Genomic DNA, 17,731 nt, shown 5'->3' on the forward strand with positions numbered 1-17,731 from the left:
TGTGGCAAGGCTTGCAAACTATTAGACTTCAAAGGGAAGCACAGCCGCGAGCTGCCCAGTGACACGAGTCTACCAGACGAGTTAAATCACTTCTATGTTCGCTTCGAGGCAAGCAACACTGAGGCATGCATGAGAGCATCAGCTGTTCTGGAAGACTGTGTGATCACGCTCTCCATAGTCGACGTGAGTAAGACCTTTAAACAGGTCAACATTCACAAAGCTGCGGGGCCAGACGGATTACCAGGACGTGTACTCCGGGCATGTGCTGACCAACTGGCAGTCTTCACTGACATTTTCAACATGTCCCTGATTTGAGTCTGTAATACCAACATGTTTCAAGCAGACCACCATAGTCCCTGTGCCCAAGTACACCAAGGCAACCTGCCTAAATGACTACAGACTCGTAGCACTCACGTCCGTAGCCATGAAGTGCTTTGAAAGGCTGGTAATGGCTCACATCAACACCATTATCCCAGAAACCCTAGACCCACTCCAATTTTCATACCGCCCAAACAGATCCACAGATGATGCAATCTCTACTGCACTCTACACTGCCTTTTCCCACCCGGACAAAAGGAACACTTATGTGAGAATGCTATTCATTGACTACAGCTCAGCGTTCAACACCATAGTACCCTCAAAGCTCATCACTAAGCTAAGGATCCTGGGACTAAACACCTCCCTCTGCAACTGGATCCTGGACTTCCTGACGGGCCGCCCCCAGGTGGGTAGGCCGCCCCCAGGAGGTTAGGTAGCAACACATCTGCCATGCTGATCCTCAACACTGGAGCCCCCCAGGGGTGCGTGCTCAGTCCCCTCCTGTACTCCCTGTTCACCCACGACTGCATGGCCAGGCACGACTCCAACACCATCAAGTTTGCTGACGACACAACAGCGGTAGGCCTGATCAACGACGAGACCGCCTATAGGGAGGAGGTCAGACTTGGCCGGGTGGTACCAGAATAACAACCTATCCCTCAACGTAACCACGACTAAGGAGATGATTGTGGACTACAGGAAAAGGAGGACCGAGCACGCCCTCATTCTCATCGACGGGGCTGTAGTGGAGCAGTTTGAGAGCTTCAAGTTCCTTGGGGTCCACATCAAACTAGAATGGTCCAAACACACCAAGACAGTTGTGAAGAGGGAACAATAAAGCCTATTCCCCCTCAGGAAACTAAAAAGATTTGGCATGGGTCCTCAGATCCTCAAAAGGTTCTACAGCTGCAACATCGAGAGCGTCCTGACGGGTTGCATCACTGCCTGGTACGGCAATTGCTCGGCCTCTGACCACAAGGCACTACAGAGGGTAGTGTGTACGGCCCAGTACATCACTGGGGCTAAGCTGCCTGCCATCCAGGATTTCTACACCAGGCGGTGTCAGAGGAAGGCCCTAAAAATTGTCAAAGACCCCAGCCACCCCAGTGATAGACTGTTCTCTCTACTACCGCATGGCAAGCGGTACCGGAGTTCCAAGTCTAGGACAAAAATGCTTCTCAACAGTTTTTACCCCCAAGCCATAAGACTCCTGAACAAGTACTCAAATGGCTACCCGGACTATTTTACCCCCAATCCCTCTTTTATGCTGCTGCTACTCTCTGTTTATCATGCATATTCACTTTATCTGTACATTCATGTACATACTACCTCAATTGGCCCGACCAACCAGTGCCCCCCACACATTGGCTAACCAGGCTATCTGCATTGTGTCCTGCCACCCGCCAGCCCCTCTTTTACGCTACTGCTACTCTCTGTTCATCATATATGCATAGTCACTTTAACCACATCTACATACTACCTCAATCAGCCTGACTAACCGCTGTCTGTATGTAGCCTCGCTACAATTTTTTTCCACTGTTTCTTTACTTACCTATTGTTCACCTAATTCCTTTTTTGCACTGTTGGTTAGAGGCTGTAAGTAAGCATTTGTATTCGGCGCACGTGACAAACGTTGATTTGATTTGTAACCAGTGCCAAATATTGCGAGTAGCCATTTTACTCATCAGCTTTAAATCCCTATTAAAAAAAAAAAACTTTCTTCCACTCCCAGTGAGATCGGAATTAAATATTGAACAGAGGCCCTTTCATTCCTGAGCTATAACTCTGAACCAGTGGCATGTTTACTGTATTTATCAGTTTGAGAGCCTCTTAGCTGTGTGTATTTACTTCAGCGGCAGGGATAACACATCCACAGTTCTGTGACTCCAAATGTCCTCCAGTGATGGACTGTTCTCATTACAATGACGGCTCCCACTTGAGAGGGCTGTTCTCTCCCACTCAACGCTCCTATTGGTCAGTCTGCTGTACAGCTTTCTGCTGGAGTGGTTAAAAGCGTTGTAAATGTTTTGTTGTCATGGTTGTTGTTTTCCCACTTTATCTATTGTATCACAACCCCTGATGAGGTCAGAATTAGAAAGGATTGTATTTTCTAGCTGGGGCATGGAGTCTTTCCTGGTCAGGTCATGTGGTCATGAAAAACTTGTTGCCCTACTCCTAACTGTTACTACTCCTATCCCTGTTCAGGTGGCGAGCTGCACCAACCAGATGGGTCAGATAGCCATCGTGGCCCTGCAGAACTCCAGCCCCAAGGTGACGGAGTGTTTCAATGTGGAGTCTCGGATCCTGTGCATGGCCTATGTACCCATGGAGCAGAGTACCCAGGAGAATAGGGTGGGGGACCCGGAAAATAACCTCTCCTTAGTGGGGAAGGCCAGTGACAACCCTACTGTCTGCCTGGGCATGGAGGAGGGCAGGTATGTGATGTCAACAGATTATGTAGTCATAGCCTACTCTGGGTTCTGCTGTCAGCTAAATAAATCTACTCATTGATTTTTATTGTATTTGATTTAGTAACGCAGCTCATGATATCGCCTCACAACCTTTCTCTGCCTCTCTGCAGTATCATAGTCTATAAGAGCAGCCAGCAGTCCAAGAAGGTGCGTCTCCAACACTTCTTCATCCTAGACAAGTCCACCGTGACCAGCCTGGTGCACAAGAAGCAGTGTTTATACGCTGGCCTAGTGAGTGGCTCAGTTGCCATCTACTCCAGAGCACAAGGTGAGGCTTGTTCTGAAGGCTGTCTGTCTCTTAACACTAGAACTGCTTTTCAGCATATAAATACCTGCTACAGAACGTTGCCGGGTTGTTACCTTTTAGCATATGCATCAGATGCATATCAACCCGCAAGGTGCAGCAAACATCAGCACCGATGCTTGATAAATAGTGCATAAACTACACTTTACAGTGCCTTTGGAAAGTATTCAGACACCTTGACTTTTTTCACATTGTTACATTACAGCCTTATTCTAAAATGGATTAAATAAATACAAATCCTCAGCATTCAACACACAATACCCCATAATGACAAAGCGGAAACAGGTAAAAAAAAAATAAAAAAAAAGAAGGGCCTTGCTCAGGGAGGTGACCAAGAACCCAATGGTCACTCTGACAGAGCTCTAGAGTTCCTCTGTGGAGATGGGAGTATCTTCCAGAAGGACAACCATCTCTGCAGCACTCCACTAATCAGGCCTTTGTGGTAGACTGTCCAGACAGAAGCCAAGAAAAGTCAGTAAAAGGCACATGACAGCACGCTTTGAGTTTGGCAAAAGGCACCTAAAGACTCTCAGGCTATGAGAAACAAGATTCTCTGGTCTGATGAAACCAAGATTGAACTCTTTGGCCTGATTGCCAAGCTTCACGTCTCGAGGAAACCTGGCACCATCCCTACGGTGAAGCATCATGCTGTGGGGATGTTTTTCAGAGGCAGAGACTGGGAGACTAGTCAGGATCGAGGGAAAGATGAACGGAGCACAATACAAAGAGATCCTTGATGAAAATCTGCTCCAGAGCGCTCAGGACCTCAGACTGGGGCGAAGGTTCATCTTCCAACAAGACAACGACCCTAAGCACACACACAGCCAAGACAACGCAGGAGTGGCTTGGGACAAGTCTCTGAATGTACTTTAGTGGCCCAGCCAGAGCCCGGACTTGAACCTGATCGAACATCTCTGGAGAGACCTGAAAATATCTGTGCAGCAACGCTCCCCATCCAACTTGACGGAGCTTGAGAGAATCTGCAGAGAAGAATGGGAGAAACTCCCCAAATACAGGTGTGCCAAGCTTGTAGCGTCATACCCAAGAAGACTTGATGCTGTAATCACTGCCAAAGGTGCTTCAACAAAGTACTGAGTAAAGGGTCTGAATACTTATGTAAATGTGATATAAAAAAGAGCTTTCAGGCAATACATAAACCCGTTGCTGACAGGTGTATAAAATTTGAGCACACTGCCATGCAATCGCCATACACAAACATTGGCAGGAGAATAGCCTTACTGAAGAGCTCCAAGATCATCAACGTGGCACCGTCATAGGACGCCACCTTTCCAACAAGTCAGTTCCATCAAATTTCTGCCCTACTAGAGCTGCCCTGGTCAACTGTAAGTGCTGTTATTGTGAAGTGGAAACGTCTAGGAGCAACAACAGCTCAGCCACAGTGGTAGGCCACACAAGCTAACAGAACCTGACAGTCGAGTGCTGAAGCACGTAGCGCATAAAGAAAATTCTGTCCTCGGTTGCAACACTCACTACCGAGATGCAAACTGCCTCTAGACGCAACGTCAGCACAATAACTGTTCGTCGGCAGCTTCATGAAATGGGTTTACAATTCAGAGGAGCCGCACACAAGCCTAAGATCACCTTGTGCAGTGCCAAGCGTCGGCTGGAGTGGTGTAAAGCTCACTGCCATTGGACTCTGGAGCAGTGAAAACACGTTCTATGGAGTGATGAATCGCACTTCACTATCTAGTAGTCCGACAGACAAATCTGGGTTGGCGGATGCCAGGAGAACGCTAACTGCCCCAATGCGCAGTGCCAACTGTAAAGTTTGGAGGAGGAGGAATAATGGTCTATGGCTGTTTTCATGATTCAGGCCAGGCCCCTTAGTTCCAGTGAAGGGAAATCTTAATGCTACAGCATAGGATGACATTCTAGATGATTCTGTGCTTCCAACCTTTGTGGCAACAGTTTAGGGAAGACCCTTTCCTGTTAGTTTCCCTTACAATAAATTGGATTAGTAATAGTTATAATAAACAGTCCTGTAACAGCTTATTTTTTATAAAGTAAAATGTAAAAGAGAATGGTATCAACACCCAAGGCACATGGTCAAATGATTTGCTGCTGATAAATAGGCAATACACACTCATTACACTATTGTCTTTCTAAATGAAATCTACCTCTTCACCCGCTTTATCATTCAGTTCGGCCTAATTAAAATTCAATTGTTAAGTAAGGTGCACAATTATCACCCATTTCATCCATTTGTCATTCATTCAGTGAGGAGAGACAGACTCATTATTACCTGGCTAGGTACCAACATCCTACAGCACATTGACTTGGTGGGTTAAGTTAGGACTAGGTGTGAAAGAAACTGGTAAAAAAGCTTTAAATACTTTTCTGTTTGATTTTTTAAAATTAAATTTATGGACACATGAGCAGTGTAAAATACAAACAAAATACAAAAGTCAGGGAAGGAGCAGGACATCTTTTTTTGGATGGTGCTTTTTTTAAATTTACAAAATCAAACGTCAGTGGCCGTTGGTCTATGCTGTTTTTTTATTTAACCTTTATTTAACTAGGCAAGTCAGTTAAGAACAAATTCTTATTTACAATGTCGGCCTACCAAAAGGCCTCCTGCGGGCACGGGGGCCTGGGATTAAAATAAATAAATAAAATACAATATAAATAATGGACAAAACACACATCACAACGAGAGACAACACTACATAAAGAGAGACCTAAGATGACAACATAGCGAGGCAGCAACACATGACAACACGGCATGGTAGCAGCACAACATAACAACATGGTAGCAGCACAAAATATGGTACAAACATTATTGGGCACAGTCAACAGCACAAAGGTCAAGAAGGTAGAGACAACAATGCATCACACAAAGCAGCCACAACTGTCAGTAAGATTGTCCATGATTGAGTCTTTGAATGAAGAGATGGAGATAAAACTGTCCAGTTTGAGTGTTTGTTGCAGCTCGTTCCAGTCGCTAGCTGCAGCGAACTGAAAAGAGGAGCGACCCAGGGATGTGTGTGCTTTGGGGACCTTTAACAGAATGTGACTGGCAGAACGGGTGTTGTATGTGGAGGATGAGGTCTGCAGTAGATCTCTCTGATAGGGGGAGTGAGGCCTAAGACGGTTTAATAAATAAGCATCAACCAGTGGGTCTTGCGACGGGCATACAGAGATGATCAGTTTTCAGAGGAGTATAGAGTGCAGTGATGTGTCCTATAAGGAGCATTGGTGGCAAATCTGATGGCCGAACGGTAAAGAACATCTAGCTGCTCGAGAGAACCCTTACCTGCTGATCTATAAATGATGTCTCCATAATCTAGCATGGGTAGGATGGTCATCTGAATCAGGATTAGTTTGGCAGCTGGGGTGAAAGGAGCGACTACGATAGAGGAAACCAAGTCTAGATTTAACTTTAGCCTGCAGCTTTGATATGTGCTGAGAGAAGGACAGTGCACCATCTAGCCATACGCCCAAGTACTTATGAGGTGACAACCTCAAGCTCTAAACCCTCAGAGGTAGTAATCACACCTGTGGGAAGAGGGGCGTTCTTCTTACCAAACCACATGCCCTTTGTTTTGGAGGTGTTCAGAACAAGGTTAAGGGTAGAGAAAGATTGTTGGACACTAAGAAAGCTTTGTTGTAGAGCATTTTGTTACTTTTAATTGAAATGGGAATACTTACAGCCATGGTACTAGCTAAATCAGCTTAACCAAACACAAAATACAAATATATTTAAATGAAAAAGTTTTTGTTTTATGTCCAAGTTAGGTGTTCTGTGTTTATTTAGCTCAGTTGGTAGAGCATGGCATTTGCTATGCCAGGATAGTGGGTTTGATTTCTGGGACCGTTTGGGGAAGGCCCTTTCCTTTTTCAGCATGACAATGCCCCCGTGCACAAAGCAAGGTCCATACAGAAATGGTTTGTCGAGATCGGTGAGGAAGAACTTGACTGGCCTGCACAGAGCCCTGACCTCATCACCATCGAACACCTTTGGGATGAATTGAAACCCCGACTGCAAGCCAGGCCTAATCGCCCCACATCAGCGCCTGACCTCAGCAATGTTCCAACACGTGGTGGAAAGCCTTCCCAGAAGAGTGGAGGCTGTTATAGCAGCAAAGGGGGGACCTACTCCATATTAGTGTCTGTGTTTTTGGAATGAGATGTTCTACGAGCAGGTGTCCACATACGTTTGGTCATACAGTGTACTATAAAGGATTAATTGCATGAAGAAATATTCATAGAAATGTATCAAGTTTAAATTAATAACAACAATAGTTATTTGTTTAGATAGTGTCAAGGATATGTGTTGTAACAATTCTGCAAAATCCTAGAAAAAAATGTGGCCTATAGCCTATTTTAGTTTCCCTTACAATAAAACATTAGTGTAGTCCATTTGATCAACTTTATTTGTAGATTTCATTTATTAATGGATTTATAGTAATAAATAAAGTCCAGTACAGCTTCTTTTGACAAAGTAGAAGTGAAAAAAAAAAAATATATATATATATCTATCCTACCAGGTGAAATAATTTGCTGTATTCTTAAACAAAAAGGACCAGTGCATGAAGAATTTTAAAGGATGAATTGCATAAATAAATAGCATATTTTAAGTTTATTATGTTACTAGCTTTTGCTTAGTAGCCAGCCAGAACAATGCTGCCGCATGAGTGGACATGTGCTCAGTGCATGGACATGTGCTTAGAAAAAGTGACATTTAGAAATGGAGCTATACCTCTTGAGTTATGAGAGTTATTTGACAAAGGTAAGTGTAATAGAAATGACAGAATATTTTCTGATACTATATATAGAAATAGAAATGTTGTACCTGCATGTGACTCTGCAGGAAGATTTGATAAAGTGATGATCCTTTCCCTGCATCTGTAAATTACCAGATGCTCCCATCTCCATGTACAATTTTGATAACTGATAGCCCTAATGTTGTCAGTCATCAGATTATTGTCAATTTAATAGGCTAACTCGTATGTGTGAAATTAGTTTCGGTATAGTTTAGGTGTAGTTGCAATGGGCCGGCTGGCATCGTTTGTTTCCCGCTCAAGTTGGATAGTCAAGGATATCTTTTGCATTATTCTTAAGGTCTACTGCAACACACACCATGTTTTTGTTTTCCTTTTACAATATATTCGAGTAGTAATAGAGTTACAGTAAATAAAACAGTCCTGTAACAGCTAATTTTTACAAAGTAAAACATAAAAGAGAAATGGTATAAACCCGCAAGGCGCGGTCAAATTACTAACTGAGCGCCAACGCCTGATAAATAGGCATAACACAAACTCACCATTACACTGTTGTAAATTAAATCAACCTCTTCACCCTCGTCATTCAGTTTGCCCTAATTTGAAGTAACTTGCACAATTCTATCCATTTGTCATTCATTCAGTGGGTTGGCATCGTTTGCTTCGCTTGATAGAGTCAAGGAGATGTTGCAGTAGGCCTTAAGAATAATGAAAAACATGTAGCATGTTTTAGATTCCCTTACAATGCATTGGGTTAGTAATGCAGTAGATGGGGATGGGCGGTCATTACATTTCGTCAGCCGGTGATTGTCAAGCAAATAACTGTAGGTTTCACGGTAATTGACCGTTAATGAACATAAACACATTTAGTATCTCCTGGTTTCCACACAGCCTACAAGCCACTGATGCAAAAAAATTAAACCATCCTAGTGTTCAGCGAAATAACAACACAATAGTTAACATCCAATCACATTAACTGTTACTCTCTTGCGGGAATTCCACTAACGGTCCGTATGTTGCCAAACGTAGCTGCTGCTCATTCCGTTTGCTGGAAAATTGATAAATGGTTAAAAAAAAAGTAAGGCCCGCATCCATAGAGACACATACCAGCAGTACTACACCTGCACCTGTCGACAAAACAAGTTGTTCTGCTTCCACGAGCACATTCAATGCTAGCGTCAGTAATTCTACATTTGTTGTTAGCCCAGCTAGCCTGGACACTGACAGTTGTGAATCTGATGCAGCCGAAGAGCTACTGCCCCCTTATCTGGGAAGGCACGAACAACAGACAGGGATGTTGGACCATCGAAGAGGCGCAAATATGATGAGAACTACATTGATTTGGGGTTCACTTATATTGGAAGAGTGCCTTTCCTCACCCACAGTGTGTTTTATATTTTGAGCAGACATTTAGAAACAAAACATACCAATTTGAAAGAAAAAGCAACAGATGCCATTTAATAAGAAGGGGCTAGAAGTGTGTTTATATTTTGAGTGGCTATGACAGGGTAGCCCCATACTATTGTGGGACTTCATTCTTCCTGCTGCGGTGGATATGGCTGGGACAATGCTGGGGGAAAAGGCCCAAAAAACTATACAGACAATGCCTTCATCAAACAACACTGTTTCACAACGCATCAGTGTCATGGCAGGAGATGTTTTGAAACAATTACTGCTTCGCTTCCAAGCCAGTGAATTCTATGCGTCACAGCTTGATGAGTCAACAGACGTGGCAGGTCTGGCACAGCTCCTGGTATATGTCTGTTATGTTTATGGGGGGTGGACATGTGCTCAGTGCGTGGACATTAAGGGAGACGTCCTGGTTTGCAGAAGAGGATAACAGGAGAGAATATTTTTTAAGTACTGGACAGGTTTGTGACATCAAATGGACTTTGGTGGTCAAGATGTTGGAATCTGTACAGATGGCGCAAATGTCATGACAGGGAGACATAGTGGAGTGGTAACGTGCGTGCAAGCAGTTGCTCCCGACGCCACTTGGGTACGCTGCAGCATCCACCGAGAGGCTCTTGCTGCCAAGGGAATGCCTGCCGGCTTGAAAGATGTTTTGGACACTACAATGAAAATGGTTAACTTTGTTAAAGCAAGGCCCCTGAACTCTAGTGTATTTTCTGCACTTTGCAGTGATATGGGCAGTGACCATGTAACGCTTTTACAACTTACAGAAGTGCGCTGGTTATCAAAGGGCAAGGTATTGACACATTTTTTTTTTTAAATTGAGAGACAAGCTTGAAGTTTTCTTTTACTGACCATAATTTTCACTTGTCTGACTGCTTGCATAATGACGAGTTTCTCACACGACTGGTCTATTTGGGTGATTTTATTTTTTTTGCAAATGAACTCAAGCTTACGAACAATGTCAAATGTGATATAGCGAAGCACCTGAGTGAGTTGGATGCGCAATTACGCAGGTACTTTCCCGAAACGGACGACACAAACAACTGGATTCGTTATCCCTTTCATGCCCTGCCTCCAGTTCACATACCGATATTTGAACAAGAGCCTCATCGAAATTGCAGCAAGCGGTTCTGTGTAAATTTAATTTAATCAGAAGCCACTCTCAGAATTCTGGATTGGGCTGCGCTCAGAGTATTCTGCCTCGGCAAATCGTGCTGTTAAAACCTCTTAGAGACCACTTAACGCTCAAATCCTGTTAACGGGATAGATTTAGATTTGACAACATCTGGTAAATTACAGAGCGCGAAATTCAAAAATACTAAGTAATTTTAAACATTCATGATGATACAAGTGTCTTACATCATTTAAAAAAATAAACTTCTTGTTAATGCAGCCGCTTTGTCAGATTTCAAAAAGGCTTTATGGCGAAAGCATACCATATGATTATCTGAGGACAGCGCCCCCATACAAAACCATGAAAAAACATTTTCCAACCAAACAGATGCATAACGAAAGTCAGAAATAGCTGTAAAATAAATCGCATACGTTTTGAAGATCATCTTTTTGCAATCCCAAATGTCTGTTACACAATGAATGGTCGTTTTTGTTCGATAAAGCCCTTTATGTCCCAAAAATGTCCATTTATTTGGCGCGTTTGATTTGAGAAATACACCAGTTCCAACTCGCCCAACATGCCTACAAAGTATCTAATAAGTTACCTGTAAACTTAGTCAAAATATTTCAAACAACATTCCTAATCCAACCTCAGGTACCCTAAAATGTAAATAATCGATAGAATTTAAGACGGAATAATCTGTTTCCAATACCGGAGAAAAACAACACGGAGCGTGATCCTGTTACGTGCACCAAAAGACTAGTCCTTCTGAGTGACAATGGAAAGAATCGGACTACTTCTTCATTTCTCAAAATAAAAACATTGAACAATTTCTAAAGACTGTTGACATCTAATGGAAGCCATAGGAACTGTAATTTGGGTCCTAATAAATCGGGTTTCCCATAGAAAGCATTGGAAGATCCAATGACCTAAAAAAAACAAAATCCCTGGATGGATTGTCCTCGGTGTTTCACCTGCCAAATCAGTTCTGTTATACTCAGACATTATTTTAACAATTTTAGATACTTTAGTGTTTTCTACCAATTATATGCATATCCTAGCTTCTGGGCCTGAGTAACAGGCATTTTACTTTGGGCATGCTTTTCATCCGGATGTCAAAATACTGCCCCCTAGCCTTAAGAACTTTTAAGACACTGCTCTTTGCAACGAAAGAAATCAGAAGTTTACATACACCTTAGCCAAGTACATTTAAACAAACATTTTCACAATTCCTGACATTTTAATCTTAGTGAAAATTCCCTGTCTTAGGTCAGTAGGATCACCACTTTATTTTAAGAATGTGAAATGTCAGAATAATAGTAGAGAATTATTTATTAAAGCTTTCATTCCTTTAATCACATTCCCAGTGGGTCAGAAGTTTACATACACTCAATTAGTATTTGGTAGCATTGCCTTTAAATTGTTGGGTCAAATGTTTTGGGGACACTTCCACAAGCTTCCCACAATAAGTTGGGTGAATTTTGGCCTATTCCTCCTGACAGAGCTGGTGTAACTGAGTCAGGTTTGTAGGCCTCCTTGCTCGCACACGCTTTTTTCAGTTATGCCCACAAATGATCTATAGGATTGAGGTCAGAGCTTTGATGGCCACTCGAGTACCTTGACTTTGTTGTCCTTAAGCCATTTTGACACAACTTTGGAAGTATGCTTGGGGTCATTGTCCAGTTGGAAGACCCATTTGCAATCAAGCTTTAACTTCCTGACTGATGTCTTGAGATGTTGCTTCAATATATCCACATAATTTTCCCACCTCATGATGCCATCTATTTTGTGAAGCGCACCAGTCCCTCCTGCAGCAAAGCACCCTCACAACATGATGCTGCCACACCCGTGCTTCACGGTTGGGATGGTGTTCTTCGGCTTGCAAGCTTCCCCCTTTTTCCTCCAAACATAACGATGGTCATTATGACCAAACAGTTCTATTTTTGTTTCATCAGACCAGAGGACATTTCTCCAAAAAGTACGATCTTTGTCCCCATGTGCAGTTGCAAACCGTAGTCTGGCTTTTTTATGGCGGTTTTGGAGCAGTGGCTTCTTCTTTGCTGAGTGGCCTTTCAGGTTATGTCGATATAGGACTCGTTTTACTGTGGATATAGATACTTTTGTACCTGTTTCCTTCAGCATCTTCACAAGGTCCTTTGCTGTTGTTCTGGGATTGATTTGCACTTTTCACACCAAAGTACGTTCATCTCTAGGAGACAGAACACGTCTCCTTCCTGAGCGGTATGGCGGCTGCGTGGTCCCATGGTGTTTATACTTGCGTACTATTGTTTGTACAGATGAACGTGGTACCTTCAGGCATTTGGAAATTGCTTCCAAGGATGAACCAGACTTGTGGAGCTGATTTTCTTTTGCTTTTCCCATGATGTCAAGCAAAGAGGCACTGAGTTTGAAGGTAGGCCTTGAAATACATCCACAGGTACACCTCCAATTGACTCAAATGATGTCAATTAGCCTATCAGAAGCTTCTAAAGCCATGACATCATTTTCTGGAATGTTCCAAGCTGTTTAAAGGCACAGTCAACGTAGTGTATGTAAACTTCTGACCCACTGGAATTGTGATACAGTGAAATAATCCGTCTGTAAACAATTTTTGGAAAAATTACTTGTCATGTACAAAGTAGATGTCCAAACCGACTTGCCAAAACTATAGTTTGTTAACAAGAAATTTGTGGAGTGGTTGAAAAATGAGTTTTAATGACTCCAACCTAAGTGTAAGTGAACTTCCGACTTCAACTGTATGTGAGAGTATATTCTCAGCCCTCACTAGCATGAGAACTAAATAGAGGCACAGACTGTGTGGAAAATGATTTAAGACTCTCCCCAATACAACCCAACATTGCAGAGTTATGTGCATCCTTTCAAGCAGACCCTTCTCATTAACCTGTGGTGAGTTATTCATAATTTTTGATGAACAAATAAAGTTTTATATGTAAGATGGCTCAATAATGAGCAAAAGTATTGAGCACACTTCCCACTAGCCGGGTTGTGATAAACTCACACTCTTTCTTATGTTTAATAAATGTAGTGTGTGGCAAGCTTACAATAATGCCAAAAAACTACATTTGAGAGTGCGCTGACCCTGCTGCTAGAGGGGGTACGCACCTGGAGATTGAATGTTTGAAGGGGTATGGGACTATTAAAAAGCTTGAGAACCACTGGCCTACACATCACAATAAATCCATTATATATTTTAGACAGGTCTAAAGAAACAAGATATGAAGAAAATGTTGTCTATTTCAGAAGAACAGAATAGCATACTCTGCATTGTCTTTATGTTAGGCCCTTTATCTGACTATGCCATATGGCTGTGGGCTACACTAGTTCATTTAGCAGACAAGATTTGCTTAGAATTCCATCCCATTATTTTATAGTACGAAGAATACAATCGAACATAGCTGAATAAAGTATATTTTCTCCAAACGATTTGAGGGAGTGCCCACATGCGGCTATTCTGTGTTGAGCGGTTAGCAAAGAAACAGGTACTCCTATATTCTAAATGTAGTTATTTATTTAACTTTAGTTGTTATACAAATGTTGAGCTGTATGTTTCGATTTTTAATACATACTAAGGCTAAATGATGCAACTCTAATGATGATTTGAGTTGCATTAAAGGCATGAGCTCTGCTTTGTTTCTTGCGCAGGCTGTACACACTTCATCAGTCTCTCAATCACAATTAGACAAGAATTTCCCAGCTGCATCCCCTTTGTGGCACCTTTCACTCACATGGCTCGAAAACCTGAGGAAAATCCATCCAAGAAGAGACTTTATTTTGAAAGGCCTGTTTTTTTCCATTGAAAGCCTATCCACCATACAAAGACTTATGACGCAGTTCACAATCTCTATGCCTCCCACAACATGTGGCCAGTCTTTGGGCATTGTTTCAGGCTTTTACTCTGAAAAATGAGGGAGAAACAGGACTTTCAATGAGTGGACAGTGGAAATTTCCAGACATGAAGCCGGCGCGTGATCGGGAGCGCACCTTTCTTCTTTCTCCTTTTCTATTGACGAAGATATTGTCTGGTTGAAATATGATCGATTATTTATGACAAAAACAACTTGAGGATTGATTATAAACATCGTTTGACATGTTTTTACGAACCTTTATGGTACTTTTTAGATTTTTCGTCTGTCTTTTGTGACAGCGCTTTGTTCCAATGGAATACTGAACAAAACGCACCAACAAAACGGAGGTTTTTGGACATAAAGAGGGACATTATCGAACAAAACAAACATTTATTGTGTAACATGGAGTCTTCGGAGTGCAACCATATGAAGATCATCAAAGGTAAGGGATAAATGTTATCGCTATTTCTGACTTTTGTTACTCCTCTTCTTGGCTGTTAACTGTTTGTAATGATTTGTCTGCTGGGCGCTGTTCTCAGATAATCGCATGGTTTGCTTTCGCCGTAAAGTATTTTTGAAATCTGACACCGTGGTTGGATTAACAAGAAGTTCATCTTTAAACCGATGTATAACACTTGTATGTTTCATGAATTTTCATAATGAGTATTTCTGTTTTTGAATTTGGCGCTCTGCAATTTCACTGGATGTTGGCCAGGTGGGACGGTAGCGTCCCACCCCCCCTAGAGAGGTTAATGTATTTACGCATGACTGTTTATATTTAAAATGATGTGCCAGGTCAGATCTGGCCAAGGAAAGGTAAGCTGTTGTTGCTACTGTGCATTCAGTCCAACCTAGAAACATGAATAGAGGAACAGATTCAGCCTCTCTTGGAGGAAGACCTGACCTTTTCCCAACTAGACAGTTGAGAGGAAATTGGGTGATGCTGGGTTGCAGACTCACAGAGAAGTTGTTAGGTGTGGTGTGTGTGTGTGTGTGTGTGTGTGTGTGTGTGTGTGTTGACCCAGTCCCTGTGGCATACAGGGTGAATCACCAGTATGAATTAACTGTGCTCCAGGGACCAAGGCCTCCCTCTGGCTGGCTGGCTGGCTGTACTAGGTCTCACAGCGGTCTGTCTCCATGGAGCCTGGCCTGGTTGCCTGGGAGAAGTCGCTAATCTGCTAGCTAGCGCTGACCCATTTAATATCCTGCAGCGCTAGCACACTGTCAGACAACGTGCTAGCTCTCTCTCCTGCTCTTTATCTGTTTATCTGCCTGTACTTGTATCTTTGTCTGAATGTATTTTTCTCTCTCATAGTATGAAAACACTTTGCTTGTTGTTGTTGAATGATTATAGTGAGTTTAGTGACAGCAACATGAGCACATTAAGACAGGCTGGTGAGACACTACCATTGTCAAGGGCTTACTATGTTTATCTCATCCAGACATTTAATTACACCATCTGCATCGGCATGACATGCAGCTCGCTGAGTCTTATGACTCAGAACTGTAGCTTAGGCTCTCTAGGAAAGTCCTTGAGGTCTTTTTCCATGACTGAAATGTCTGTGCCTTGCAGATCTGTCTGTTGGTATTGGTGCCCACTCTGCATGACACTTTCTTTCTCTGTGGTCCTGGTTGGCCCCTGACTAGCTGGCTAAACTAAAATCCGATGTATATACACTACGGTTCAAAAGTTTGGGGTCACTTAGAAATGTCCTTGTTTTTGAAAGAAAAGCAAAACATTTTTGTCCATCTTAAAATAACATCAAATTGATCAGAAATACAATGTAGACATTGTTAATGTTGTAAATCACTATTGTAGCTGGAAACGGAATATATATATATATATATATATATATATATATATATATATATATATATATATATATATATATATATATATATATATATATATATATATATATATATATATATATATATATATTTTTTTTTAATGGAATATCTACATAGGCATACAGAGATCCATTATCAGCAACCGTCACTCCTGTGTTCCAATGGCACGTTGTTAGCTAATCCAAGTTTATAATTTTAAAAGGCTAATTGATTATTAGAAAACCCTTTTGCAATTATGTTAGCAAAGCTGAAAACTGTTCTGATTTATTAAAGAAGCATCAGAACTGGTCTTCTTTAGACTAGTTGAGTATCTGGCACATCAGCATTTGTGGGTTCAATTACAGGCTCAAAATGGCCAGAAACAAAAACCTTTCTTCTGATACTCGTCAGTCTATTCTTGTTCTGAGAAATGAAGGCTATTCCATGCGAGAAATTGCCAAGAAACTGAAGATCTCGTACAATACTGTGTACTACTCCCTTCATGGAACAGCGCAAACTGTCTCTAACCAGAATAGAAAGAGTGGGAGGCCCCAGTGCACAACTGAGCAAGAGGACAATTACATTAGTGCCTAGTTTGAGAAACAGATGCCTCACATGTCCTCAACTGGCAGCTTCATTAAATAGTACCCGCAAAACACCAGTCTCAATGTCAACGGTGAAGAGGCGACTCCGGGATGCTGGCCTTCATTATGCTGTGGGGATGTTTTTCAGCGGCAGGGTCTGGGAGACTAGTCAGGATCGAGGGAAAGATGAACGGAGCATAGAGATCCTTGATGAAAACCTGCTCGAGCACACAGGACCTCAGACTGGGACGAAGGTTCACCTTCCAACAGGACAACGAGCCTAAGCCCACAGCCAATACAACATAGGAGTTGCTTCGGGACAAGTCTCTGAATGTCCTTTAGTGGCCCAGCCAGAGTCCGGACTTGAACCCGATCAAACATATCTGGAGAGACCTGAAAATAGCTGTGCAGCAACGCTCCCCATCCAACCTGATGGAGCTTGAGAGGATCTGCAGAGAAGAATAGGACAAACTCCCCAAATACAGGTGTGCCAAGCTTGCAGTGTCATACCCAAGAAGATTCAAGGCTGTAATCGCTGCCAAAGGTGCTTCAACAAAGTACTGAGTAAAGGGTCTGAATACTTATGTAAATGTAATTTCTTTTTTTATATATAAATGTGCATACATTTCTAAAAAACAGTTTTTGCTTTGTCATTATGGGGTATTGTGTGTAGATTGTGGACAAACAATTTTAATCCATTTTAAAATGAGGCTGTAACGTAACAAAGTGGGAAAAGTCAAGGGGTCTGAATTCTTCCTGAATGCACTGTAGCTGGAGGTATACTCTGCCAAAAACTCATCAACTTATCTCCATTGAGATGTTTATCATGGAGTTGAGTTTAGTCCACTAGCCTCTGACTTAACCTTTAACTAATTTCCAGCTCTGAGGTTCAGGGATGCTTCAGTCAGCTACTTGTTTTGCTCGGTGAACCAAGGTGAAAATGCTACCCTGCCAATCAATAGAAAAACTAAATCGAGTCAGCAACTGGGGGTTCAGTTGCTCCAACTGCATTCTCAGATATGTAGTTACATATCCAGAGGTGGTGAGAAGGAAACGTGGTAAATCCCTGATCCAAATCCAGGTTGA

General features: G+C 42.3%; 1 protein-coding gene across 3 annotated transcripts in view; it reads left to right on the forward strand.

Moving 5' to 3' along the window:
- The window catches only part of LOC106610779 (rho guanine nucleotide exchange factor 10), a 95,909-nt gene that overhangs the window by 53,571 nt on the left and 24,607 nt on the right, over positions 1 to 17,731 (forward strand). For all 3 annotated transcript variants that reach the window (XM_014210340.2, XM_045723421.1, XM_045723422.1), the window contains 2 exons: positions 2,524 to 2,753; positions 2,900 to 3,057. In XM_014210340.2, coding sequence (XP_014065815.2) covers positions 2,524 to 2,753; positions 2,900 to 3,057 — 388 coding nt within the window. The remainder of the gene's footprint in view (positions 1 to 2,523; positions 2,754 to 2,899; positions 3,058 to 17,731) is intronic.

This window comes from Salmo salar, chromosome ssa09, assembly GCF_905237065.1.
Source record: "Salmo salar chromosome ssa09, Ssal_v3.1, whole genome shotgun sequence".
NCBI lineage: Eukaryota > Metazoa > Chordata > Actinopteri > Salmoniformes > Salmonidae > Salmo > Salmo salar.